Genomic DNA, 13,329 nt, shown 5'->3' on the forward strand with positions numbered 1-13,329 from the left:
TAGCCCTAATATCAGAGACAGGCAACCCTGCCACTAATATCAGAGACAGGCAACCCTGCACTAATATCAGGGACAGCAACCTGCACTAATATCAGAGACAGGCAACCCTGCAGTAATATCAGAAGACAGGCAACCCTGCACTAATATCAGGACAGACACAACCCTGCCCTAATATCAGAGACAGGCAACCCTGCACTAATATCAAGAGACAGGCAGCCCTGCAGTAATATCAGGGACAGCAACCCTGCACTAATATCAAGACAGGCAACCCTGCACTAATATCAGAGACAGGCAAACCTGCACTTAATATCAGAGACAGGCAGCCCTGCAGTAATATCAGGGACAGGCAGCCCTGCACTAAATATCAGAGACAGGCAACCCTACACTAATTATCAGAGACAGGCAACCCTACACTAATATCAGGACAGCAACCCTGCACTAAATCAGGGACAGGCAGCCTGCACTAATATCAGAGACAGGCAACCCTGCACTAATATCAGAGACAGGCAGCCCTGCACTAATATCAGAGACAGGCAACCCTGCACTAATATCAGAGACAGGCAACCCTGCACTAAATATCAGAGACAGAGCAACCCTGCACTAATATCAGGACAGAGACAGGCAACCCTGCTCTAATATCAGGACAGGCAACCCTGCACTAATATCAGGGACAGAGACAGCAGCCCTGCACTAATATCAGAGACAGGCAACCCTGCACTAATATCAGAGACAGGCAACCCTGCACTAATATCAGAGACAGGCAACCCTGCTCTAATATCAGGGACAGGCAACCCTGCAGTAATATCAGGACAGGCAACCCTGCCACTAATATCAGAGACAGGCAACCCTGCCCTAATATCAGGAACAGGCAACCCTGCAGTAATACAGGGACAGGCAACCCTGCACTAATATCAGAGACAGGCAACCCTGCAGTAATATCAGAGACAGGAAACCCTGCACTAATATCAGAGACAGGCAACCCCCTGCAACTATTCAGAGACAGGCAACCTGCACTAATATCAGAAAGGCAACCCTGAGTAATATCAGAGACAGGCAACCCTGCACTAATATCAGAGACAGGCAACCCTGCAGTAATATCAGAGACAGGCAACCCTGCACTAATATCAAGGACAGACAACCCTGCCCTAATATCAGAGACAGGCAACCTGCCCTAATATCAGAGACAGCAACCCTGCACTAATATCAGAGACGGCAACCCTGCACTAATATCAGGACAGGCAACCCTGCACTAATATCAGAGACAGGCAACCCTGCAGTAATATCAGAGACAGGCAACCCTGCACTAATATCAGAGACAGGCAAACCTGCACTAATATCAGAGGACAGCAACCCTGCACTAATATCAGGGACAGGCAACCCTGCAGTAATATCAGAGACAGGCAACCCTGCACTAAGGCCCTTGCATAGCAGTATGACTATCTATACACTCTGGGCGCAGAGACAACCTGTTATCGTAACACAGCTGAGGCCCTTGCTGTGTTTTTCCTCATTTTAACCGACTTGAAGATCAAGTGTGTTGAATTTAGGCAAATCACTGAACTGATCTATTAGCTCAGTTGGTCAGGTGTGGTGCCAGGTTGGGGCAAAATCCTACAGCACTCCAGGAAGACGGTTGCCTACCACTGCTCTATATAGTGGACTCCTGTTGACCAGGGCCCGGGGGGGGGGGGGGGGGGGGCTCCAGGAAGACGGTTCCCTAACCACTGCTCTATATAGGGACTCCTGTTTGACCAGGGCCCCGGGGGGGGGGGGGGGCTCCAGGAAGACGGTTCCCTACCACTGCTCTATATAGTGACTCCTGTTGACCAGGGCCCGGGGGGGGGCTCCAGGAAGACGGTTCCCTACCACTGCTCCTATATAGTGGACTCCTGTTGACCAGCGCCCGGGGGGGGGCTCCAGGAAGACGGTTCCCTACCACTGCTCTATATAGTGGACTCCTGTTGACCAGGGCCCGAGGGGGGGGCCTCCAGGAAGACGGTTCCCTACCACTGCTCTATATAGTGGACTCCTGTTGACCAGGCCCGGGGGGGGGGGGGGGCTCCAGGATGACGGTTCCCTACCACTGCTCTATATAGTGGACTCCTGTTGACCAGGGCCCGGGGGGGGGGCCTCCAGGAAGACGTTCCCTACCACTGCTCTATATAGTGGACTCCTGTTGACCAGGCCCCGAGGGGGGGGGCTCCAGGAAGACGGTTCCCTACCACTGCTCTATATAGTGGACTCCTGTTGACCAGGGCCCGGGGGGGGGGGCACCAGGAAGACGGTTCCCTACCACTGCTCTATATAGTGACTCCTTGACCAGGGCCCGGGCTCCAGTTATAAGTAATACACTATATAGGGCCTAGGCACCATTTGGGAAGTACCCTATGTATGACTCTGGGGCATGTATGGACTGATAAGATCCCAACACAGATTCAAAGGTAGCTTTTTTAGGCCTTATTATATCCCCTAGCGCCCTTCACCAGGCTCTGGCTGAGACAATGCTTCCTCTGTTACCTGGCGGTGGATGAGGGTTTGTATTCTTTACCTGGCGCCCAGAAGCTCACTTCAACCTCAACGCCCCCAGACGCAGGTATGTGGGGTCCAGGTAGGTAGGTAGACAACGGCAGAGCGTAGAGCTGTATGTACAGGCACAAGCAACTTTCCACTGTTCCCTGGTATCCCCTACTCTCCCCACTCCCCATCGAGGCCCCTTACTATCCCCACTCCCCATTGAGCCCCTTACTCTCCCCACCCCCCATCAAGGCCCCTTACTCTCCCCATCAAGCCCTTACTCTCCTCAATCCCCATCGAGGCCCCTTACTATCCCCACTCCCTATTGAGGCCCCTTACTATCCCCACTCCCCATCGACCCCTTACTATCCCCACCCCCCATCGAACCCCTTACTATCCCCAGTAAGGGACCCGATGGGAGTGGGGAGAGTAAGGGTCTCGATGGGAGTGGGGAGAGTAAGGGCCTCGATGGGAGTGGGGATATAAGGGGCCCCACCCCCCATCGAGCCCCTTACTATCCCCACTCCCCATCGAGGCCCCTTGCTATCCCCACTCCCCATCGAGACCCCTTACTCTCCCCACCCCCCATCGAGGCCCTTACTCTCCCCATCGAGCCCCTTACTCTCCCCACTCCCCATCGAGGCCCTTACTCTCCCCACCCCCCATCGAGGCCCCTTACTCCCCCATCGAGGCCCCTTACTCTCCCAATCCCCATCGAGGCCCTTACTATCCCCACTCCCTATTGAGGCCCCTTACTATCCCACTCCCCATCGAGGCCCCTTACTATCCCCACCCCCATCGAGGCCCCTTGCTATCCCCACTCCCCATCGAGCCCCTTGCTATCCCCACTCCCATTGAGGCCCCTTGCTCTCCCCACTGAGGCCCCTTACTATCCCCACTCCCCATCGAGGCCCCTTAATATAACCACACCCCATCGAGGCCCCTTAATATAACCACTCCCCATTGAGGCCCTTGCTATCCCCACTCCCCATCGAGGCCCCTTGCTATCCCCACTCCCCATTGAGGCCCCTTAATATAACCACTCCCCATTGAGGCCCCTTACTTACCCCATGAAGGCCCCTTGCTATCCCTGACACAGGCCATTCCCGAACGGCACCTTATTCTAGACTTTAACCACCAAAACCCTCAACTGCATCTAAGCTCCATGGCTAATTGAGTCTGTTTAAAACCAAACCTCAGAGATTCCAGGGGGAATTATCCCAACATCTTAAAAAAAAAAGTTTCCTGTCACAGGTAAGATTCCTTACATAGTGAGCTACTTTTTGCCAGAAGCCTATGTGCCCTGGTAAGAATTAGTGCACTAAATAGAGAATAGGGTCCCATTTGGGACACAGACCTGGTCTGCGAACTTGATTCCAACCTTTTAACCCCTGAATAAAAGACAAAGCGTGACATGAGACTGCAGGTCATGTGACCTCAGAGACCTGAGTCCCATGTAGGAGGCAGTGAGAGAGCTGAGAGACAGGGACTAATGCTGTAATCAGCATTCTCAATAATGAAGGGCTTCACCAACCTAAGGTATTTCATTTCACCTAGGAGAGAGAGAGGGGTGAGAGAGGCAGAGGAAGGCCGAGACGGGGTTTGGAAAAGAGTGTGGGAAACGAACAGACACCAATTTAAAATTTAATTTCACCTCAGCAAGAGAGGGAAGGAGAGAGATTTTAAAGCAGTCCTTTCATTTGACCTCAGCGAGATAGGGAAGGAGAGATTTTAAAGCAGTCCTTTCATTTGACCTCAGCGAGAGAGATTTTAAAGCAGTCCTTTCATTTGACCTCAGCGAGAGGGATTTTAAAGCAGTCTACTATCAGCTGTTGGGACTCAGGACCAAGTAGAAGTCTGTGTTTACAGTGATGACTATCTACATACTCTCTGCAGAGAAAACCTGTTATCTTATAAGACAACCTGTTATCTTAATACAGTCTCAACGTTAGCTAGGCCACACCAAGGGAACAAGCCTCATATCTCAGTGTTTCCCAACCTTTGGTCCTCCAGTACCCCCAACAGTACACGTTGTTATTGTAAACCTGGACACGCACACCAGATTCAACTTGTCAGTTGATCATCAAGCCCTCAGTGATCCGAATGGAGGTGTGTTTGACCACGGGTACAACAAAAAGTGTGTACTGTTTGGACCAGGGTTGGGAAACAAGGTCATATCTATTAACACAGCCTGAAACGTTATTTAGGCCAAACCATTCGGAATGACACTAAAACAGCAGTTCAGAATGGTTAGATTAGCAGTTAGCACTCTGAGATTCACTTTACACTAGTGAGACTAAATAAACCACGACCGTTCATTTTCAACTGTATTTGAGATTCGCGCCCAGGCTCTGTCGCAGCCGGCCGCAACCGGGAGATCCGTGGGGCGACGCACAATTGGCATAGCGTCGTCCGGGTTAGGGAGGGTTTGGCCGGTAGGGATATCCTTGTCTCAGTATGTAAAAATGTAATAAAATGTATGCACTCTACTGTAAGTCGCTCTGGATAAGAGCGTCTGCTAAATGACTAAAATGTAAATGTAATTTAATGTGGAATGTTGACTACGGGATATATATACCAATCCATCGCTGACAGTTTCTCTCAAATGTTATCTATTTCCTGATAACACAACATAAATTGGGATAAAAATTTAAGTTTCACAGGTAAACATGTATTGACATGGTGTGCCATCTAGTGGTGAAAATAAAGTAGCACAACACGATTCTACAAAATGCCTCTTGTAAAGAGAAACATTGGTAATTTTAGTTCAATCAGTCCTGCCGACTGCAGGAATGTCCACCAGAGCTGTTGTCATCTTAACGAATGTTAATTTCTCTACCATAAGCCGCCTCCAACGGCATTTTAGAGAATTTGGCAGTACGTCCAATCGGCAGACCACGTGTATAGGTGAGCACGTTATCGATGTGAACAGAGCGCCCCACGGTGGTGATGGGGTTACGGTATGGGTGCATAATCATGCTGAAACACGAGGTGATGGTGGTGGATGAATGGCATGACAACAGGCATAAGCTTTAGCCAACGAACACAATTTCATTTTTATCAAAGGCAATTTGAATGCACAGATACCGTGGCGAGATCCTAAGGCCTGTTGTCGTGCCATTCATCCACCGCCATCACCTCATGTTTCAGCATGATTATGCATGGCCCCATGACCCAAGGATCTGGACACATTTCCTGGAAGCTGTATTTGTCCTAGTTTTTCCATGGCCTGCATACTCACCAGACATGTTGTTTCGTTTATATTTTTTTTCAGGGTACATCAAATCACTCACTTGGAGGCGGGCATCTTTCACACAAATATGAGCCAATTTAAATCCAATGGTTGAAACTATGAACTGGAGTTAGGACCAATCATCTATGAGTAATAATGATGCTTGAAACAAATTCAAATTCATTCTGGTTTTTATTTTACAAAGAGATTCCAGAGGCGCATCACCCGACCTAGAAGTTCCTGTTAGGAAAAGGGAGAGGAAAAGGACATTAGATCACATCAGTGAGGACATTACATCTGGGTGTGTTGCAGTAGTAGAGCCTGACCAATCACAGTTTAATTTAGGCGAACAACGGCCCCAATCACAGTTTAATTTAGGCGAACAACGTCACCAATCACAGTTTAATTTAGGCGAACAACGGCCCCAATCACACACTGGCTGTGCACGAATACCCATATGTGCGTTCCAAATAGACTGAACAAAAATCTACACCTGAGGAGTATTTCCGTCTGTAATAAAGCCCTTTTGTGGGCAAAAACTCATTCTGATTGGCTGGGACTGGCTGCTATGTGGGTGGGCCTACGCCCTCCCAGACCCACCCATGGCTGTGCCCCTGCCCAGTCATGTGAAATCCATAGATTAGAGTCTAATGAATTCATTTAAATTGACTGATTTCCGTATATTAACTGTAACTCAGTAAAATCTTTGACATTGTTGCGTATCTATATTTGTTCAGTAAGCAGTAAAGTTTTATTAGTATGTGACATTTTAAACATTTAGTATGCCTCAAAAATGCCAGGATGTCATAGTCATTTAGACTTTTATTTTTTATTTGTGTAGAATTCACTGCACACACTATTGGAAGAGAATCGCCTTTCGAGATCCACGTGTGTCTGACAGCAGCTGCTAATCAGCTGAGGGAACGTACCAAAATTAAATGTACGGCGGGAATCAAACGCATTGGACGACGCAATCTCAGTATTACGGATATTCGTTGCTTGCTGCATTCGTTGGTACTAAACAGCAGGTCGTTCTACCCTAGTACCTCGTTTGTGATAATATGCAAATCAYAAGGCAAAAAATATTGCTGATTTCAACACTGATTGTCACCAAAAAACGTTATTAATGAATTATCTTATTTAGTCCCACCCCCCGCCTCACATCTCTCCCAGTCAACATTATCTTTGCGCCAGCCTCAAACTGACTGAATGACATCATGACTCTTAAAGAAACAGGCACACTTTTATATAAGAACAGAATGGTTCTTTTTTTTGTGTGTGCAAAATGTAGTTGATCAGTATAATAAAATAAGTATCAAATGGAAGGGAAGTAGATTTGTTTTTCGTCTGTAGCCCCATGAAATCAGCACCAAAACGAGCTCTATAACTCTACATTTCACACACTCCTATTGAATATGAATCCACCTGTATTGTGACTAGACCATGGCTACATCTTGATTTACCCAGTTTACCAACAGAGATTTATCACTCGAATAAATTACCTGTATATTATGTRGTTTGCTAAATAAATAAATATTGTATGATTGATTCATTTAATGCATACATTTAAAATGTAATGATATTGAACACGACAAATCTGTCTGGATCAAGRGCCATTCTGTGACTTTGGCTAAAAGGCCTTCCTTTGTTGTGGTAGCGAAGTCAAAATGTTGGTATCGTGACAAACACTAGGCTGGACACGGTACAGCAGAGACAACGCAGGTACTTACTTTGACACGATGCTGTCGGTCTTAGCCAGCCTCAGGAGGGAGTCGTCAGCCTCACCCTGCGGGATGGGACAGGAGGGTCCGTTAGACAGTTCCTCTTTATACACACACACACACTCTCACCTCACATTTGTCAAACACCATCACACAGAAGATAATGAACAATATCAAATGATGCCATGGTGACTTGTGGGAAAAATGTGTGAGTGACTTCCTCTCCTGAATCTACACTGATAACACCAGACTTTGGAAAGGGGAGGTAGTGGTCTCTATAATTCATGTACCTGGATGCTAGGATAAAAGATAGTTGATGCCAGTGGTATGTCTGAGGTGTACCTATAACCTTGCTATGGAGGAGACAGCATGGCCTCAAACCACCTGTTATCTGTAACAGACACTACAGGTGGACAAAGCCACTACAGGAGGACAGAGCCACCGCAGGAGGACAGAGACACTACAAGAGGACAGAGACACTTCAGGCCAAGCCTCGCTGCCAACGACCTGCAACATCGCCTTGTGTAAGGTTGCAAAATTCCAGTAACTTTTCCAAGAAATCCCAGTCGGAGGACTCTGAATTTATGGAACAAAATTACTGGAAATTTGCACCCATGGCCTTTTGAAAGCGGAGAAACCTACCATTCTACGGATGGCACCGCAGATAGCGTAGGTCTTGAACTGGCCATTGAAGCGRCCGGTTACCTTGTCAACCTGTAATAAAAAATGTAATTAGTACAATGAGGTTATAAGGAGTAGAGGGCCTGTCATGCCAAATATTGACCCCCTGCCAATAAGTGCCCCCCCCCCACGTCACAATGGGATTCGAGAAGCTATTAGCGTCCGTTGCTAGTACATGCCAAATTCTGCCCGCGCAGAACACAATACATTTTTGGGGGGGGGTCAGTGTTACAGGTTATTTACAATATGTTTAGCATTAAATCTCACTGATTATTGGCAGAAAGTATAAAACATAATCCATGGTCATTGATTTAGTTAGCATGAGCCCGAGCTGCAAGCATGGGAACTACAAACGATGGATGACAACACTACTGTGAGCTAAGACCACTTCTCCAAAATCTCTTTATTTAGTTAGCTACGCTAAGCTTTGTTTTCTATTGTACTACTTGTGTTTTAAAAATCGCTCTCATATACTAAGTAGCCTTAGAAAAGTGCCATGTCAGCTGTAAAATGTTATTTAAAAAAGGTTAACGCCGTTAATCAAGCAGATCGTACCTCGTACCCCCCCCCCTTTCCAAGGATCTACACGATTCATGTGGATAAACTATTTTGCAATCCAAATGGCGAATATCACTGGAAAGTTTGCATCCCTGTATCGAAATGCACGTTCCAATAACTTGAGTTCTATTTTGCCGCTTGTAGACTACGGTCTCAATATGYGCAGCCATAGATGGTAATCCAGCGTTTCCCCAAACTCGGTCCTCGTTTGTTTGTTGTTGTTTTGTTGCCCCTAACACCACAGAGCTTATTCAAACTATCACAGCTTGACGATTAGTTGATTATTTGAATCAGCTGTTTAGTGCTCGGGGGAAAATCCAAAATGTGCACCCCTTTGGGGTCCCGAGGACTGAGTTTGGGTTACCCGTGTTATCGCTCTATAAGAGCTGATCTGTCGTCAGTATTGTGAAATAATTACAATGTTAAGGTAAGATTTGAGTTGAGTAAGCTGTTCTGAGAGCAGAGCTGTCTTTTCTTAAAATCCTATCAGATCCTGTAGAGGTTAAATCCTATCAGTATCGACAACGCACTTAGCGGCTTTTCTGTCGGTGTGCCGTTTTGGGAAATGCATCTTCGGCCGTTGTAGGAAAGACGCATCGTTAAAACACTGGTACAACTCAACTTCCATCGCTTTCGGGGAAACTGGGCCCAGATCAATGAAGACTACTGGGTGTGTTTCAGTGGAGGCTGCTGAGGGGAGGACGGCTCATAAATGGCCAGACCCGAGCAAATGGAATGGCATCAAACACATAGAAATGTGTTTGACACAAACACATGTGTTTGATATTTGATACCATTCCACCGAATCCGCACCAGTCATTACCAAGAGCCCAGTCCTCCCCAATTAAGGTTCCACCAACCTCCTGTGGTGTGGCTCAAATGGAACACGATCCCCTACACAGTGCACTACTTTTGTCCACTACTTTCAGTAGTGCATTACATAGGAAATAGGGTGTTATTTGAGACACACTCAAAAGTACATTATGTATTAAAGTACATTAAAGTACATTATGAAGTTCCAGAGTTCTGTAGCTAGTGCCACTAGTTATTACCTCAGCAATGTTGATCTGGATGGAGGCGTGGTCCTTGGCTCCGATGATTCGGTTGCTTGCAGAGCTGAAAGACACMGGGTCRTAGCAAGTTGTATATAGAATCAGARTTACAGGACCTCTAGCTAATGTTGTTGACAGGGCAAAATTGATTTAGAATGCTTTCATCAACGAAGTTAAATTATGTATCTAGCTATAAAACCAACTATCTAGCCATTTCGCAAAACTACTAACTTTGCTCGTTATCGTAGGCTTATTTAGCTACCTAGCTAGTTACAGGTGTGGCGCTACGAGTTACTCACCATTTACGTGGGACRTACAGGTCCACGAATTCACCGGCGTCGTTCTGCATTCTGTTTTTTTTTTGGTGCTGATCGGTCACTCGATCTGTGAGTAGCAGAGAAAAAGATGAGCTATTAAATCAGCTAGCTTGCACCACACGGAAGTTCAATACCCTGCCCTGAACGTGTCACACACTTGCTGAGCTACCACCTTAGTGGCTGCTGCCCTATGTACAAAGTCATGGAACACTGTTCACTTTAATATTCACATACCGTTTAACCCACTTCATAAGTAAATACTGTATTCTAGTCAAGGCCTATGCTATTTAACTATTGCTGTACATATACCATTCTTCAGATATAGTACGTGGGTAGAGCGTTGGGCCAGTAACGGGAAGATTGCTGGATCAAATCCCCAAGCTGACAAGGTAAACCCACTGTTCCCCGGGCGCCAMAGAGATGGATGTCGATTAAGGCAGTTGGAGAACCGACTAGGCATCCCCCTTTCCCATATARTCTATACATTCATCACATATTTATAGGCCGGACTCCGACATTTCTCGTCCTTACTTTTCTTCATTTTTTTACTACATTAGCTATCATAAGTCAATTAGCTAACGTTAGCTAGCTTAATTTGTTAACGTGCTAGATAGTTAGCCAATGTCAACATTTCTCGTTAGCATGGCAACGTTAGGTAGGGAAAAATAATGCGCTTATTAAATATCAGAATTCAATAAATAATCTTTGGTGGAGAGGGGAGACGTTCATAAGCAAATACGAAGCCATGTGAACATTTGCGTTGACGCCGAAGCTTCCAGCATGTGGCAGGCACAGCGGTAGCATGCCGACTTTTTTTTTACCATAAAATGTGCCAAAAATAACGACAACATTCAAAATAAACAAAGCGCTACCGTTAGCGGAGATGCTTTGCAATATATTCTTTCGCCAATTGGACAGCTATGATTAATGAAAGTACAGTATTTTTGTATTCGTACAACAGAGAAAATCTTTCTCTCACCTTTTATCACAAATGGCTGACAGGAAAGAGAGAACGTCGTTACCGGATGTTAAACCTCTACTACCGGTGTCGCAAGTAATTACTTCCGTATGGAAACATTAAAAAACAAAACTTGGCTTTTGTGCAAATATTGTTACAAAGAAAATACAATGATCCACCAACCACGTTACGCGAGTAAAGTCATACCATATATATAAGAAATCACAGCTGTAATGGAAACATTAAGTTTCGGCAAAATGTTATAAATGCCGACAGATAATCTGTTCGTTTGACATGGTGGGATCTTTTTGTGATGGTAAAATTAATTACGCTAGAAATGATGGTGGAAACGTATTTATGCGCAAATATTGATACAACCATCATATCGAAGTACATTTGGAGTCACGCGATGATATGGTGTGTGGTCCTCCCACACAGACTCGGGAAAACTACAGTTTATTAGGCTACAGATGAAATAAGTTATGATGAACTTCACAGGGTGGTCAAATAAAAATGTCAAATCAAATGTTATTTGTCACATSCTTTGTTAACAACAGCTGTAGACTAACAGTGAAATGCTTACTTATGTTCACAACAATGCAGAGAGAAAGAAAATATATAGAAATAATTGAAACGTAAAACACATAATAATAAATACACAATGAGTAATGATAAATGATAATGGTAAAGTGACCGATAACAGTAGCAGCAGTGTATGTGCTGAGACAAAAGAGTTGGTGTAAAAAGGGTTAATGCAGATAGTTAAATAGTTACCTGGACTCACTATTTAGCCATCTAATTGTAACAGTATAACTTTACGTCYGTCCCCTCGCCCCGACACAGGCGCGAACCAGGGACCCTCTGCACACATCAACAACGGTCACCCACGAAGCATCGTTACCCATCGCTCCACAAAGGCAGAGCAAGGGGCAACACTACTTCTAGGTTTCAGAGCAAGTGACGTAACTGATTGAAACGCTACTAGCGCGTACCCGCTAACTAGATAGCCATTTCACATCCGTTACATAATGGCTTGGGGAAGAAGCTGTTCAGGGTCCTGTTGGTTCCAGACTTCCATCAGTACAGCTTGCCATGCAGTAGCAGAGAGAACAGTCTATGACTTGGGTGGCTGGAGTCTTTAATTTTTTTAAAGCCTTCCTCTGAGAACTGCCTGGCAGGGGCGCAACTTTCACTGGGGACAGGGGGGCATGACCCTTCCACATTCTGAAACAGTATATAATGGGATATAAACACGGCCCGGTGTGCTTYAGGACCATGTGGACGCCTCAGAGCTGTTGAGTAGGCTGTTTTCCAGTTTAAGCAGGCAGAACGTAGGACCACATGGACACCACATCTTGTGCAGGCAGGATGTGTGAAGGCAAAGYTTCTGAAAGGCTGACGTATAGGACCAGCATGGGAAAGATGATCAGACGCAGCTGCTGTCTGCGCTTTTTCTCTCCGAGTTGTAATAGCAAGCATAGCAGAAACTGGCTACWCTTTAGTTGACTGATCTARCGGGCAAGGTAACTGCTGTTTGACAGRAAAAAAAGTATTTATTCCCAGTGCAAATGACATGTTACGTTAGCCGTTGCTTCATCCCCTCTSKCTGTCTGTCAGGTAGCAGTATCTAMCAGCTGTTGTGTGTATGGAAATGTTTTGTAGCCTTCGTTTTGTCACGTTTCAACAGAAGTACATTTGATGATGTACCAATATTAGCTAGAGCTAGCCAAATGTTGGCTAACGTTARCTAGCTCGCTAACTTTAGCTATTATTTTTTGCCTCAATCACACTAGACCTGAATCAAACKATGAAATGTTTTGTAACCKTTGTTTTGTCACGGGGTGTCTGAGGGATAGACCCTCAGACAACCCACCAAGTTATGTCCCCCCCCATTTCTAAAACCAAAGTTGCACCCCTGTCGCCTGGTATAGAGGTCCTGGATGGCAGGGGAGCTCAGCCCCACTTATGTTCCGGGCTGTACGCCCTTTGTAGCACCTTACTGCCGGATGCCAAGCAGTTGCCATACCAGGAAGTGATGCAGCCAGTCAAGATGGTCTCAATGGTGCAGCTGTATAACTTTTTGAGGATCTGGGGACACATGCCAAATCTGCCTTCTGACACATGACAAGCCTTCTGATGGGGAAGAGGTATTGTCGTGCCCTCTTCACGACTGTGTTGGTGTGTGTGGACCATGATAGATGCTTGGTGATGTGGACACAGAGGAACTTGAAGCTCTCKGCCTGCTCCACTACAGCCCTGAATGGGGGTGTGCTCAGCCCTCCGTTTCCTGTAGTCC

The 13,329-nt window shown here is 46.1% G+C and overlaps 1 protein-coding gene across 1 annotated transcript; it reads right to left on the reverse strand.

Annotated features, from left to right (window-relative positions):
* Positions 1-5,919: 5,919 nt before the first annotated feature.
* On the reverse strand, positions 5,920-11,153 carry rps21 (ribosomal protein S21). The gene is made up of 6 exons (XM_024142023.2): positions 11,055-11,153; positions 10,058-10,142; positions 9,759-9,822; positions 8,110-8,181; positions 7,477-7,532; positions 5,920-5,986 (listed from the first exon to the last, which is right to left on the reverse strand). The coding sequence occupies exons 2-6, from the start codon at positions 10,105-10,107 to the stop codon at positions 5,977-5,979; spliced, it is 252 nt and encodes an 83-aa protein (XP_023997791.1). The 5' UTR covers positions 10,108-10,142; positions 11,055-11,153; the 3' UTR covers positions 5,920-5,976.
* Between the last annotated feature and the right edge of the window lie 2,176 nt (positions 11,154-13,329).

The sequence above is a fragment of the Salvelinus sp. IW2-2015 genome, unplaced genomic scaffold (genome assembly GCF_002910315.2).
Source record: "Salvelinus sp. IW2-2015 unplaced genomic scaffold, ASM291031v2 Un_scaffold2899, whole genome shotgun sequence".
NCBI classification, from domain to species: Eukaryota; Metazoa; Chordata; class Actinopteri; order Salmoniformes; family Salmonidae; genus Salvelinus; species Salvelinus sp. IW2-2015.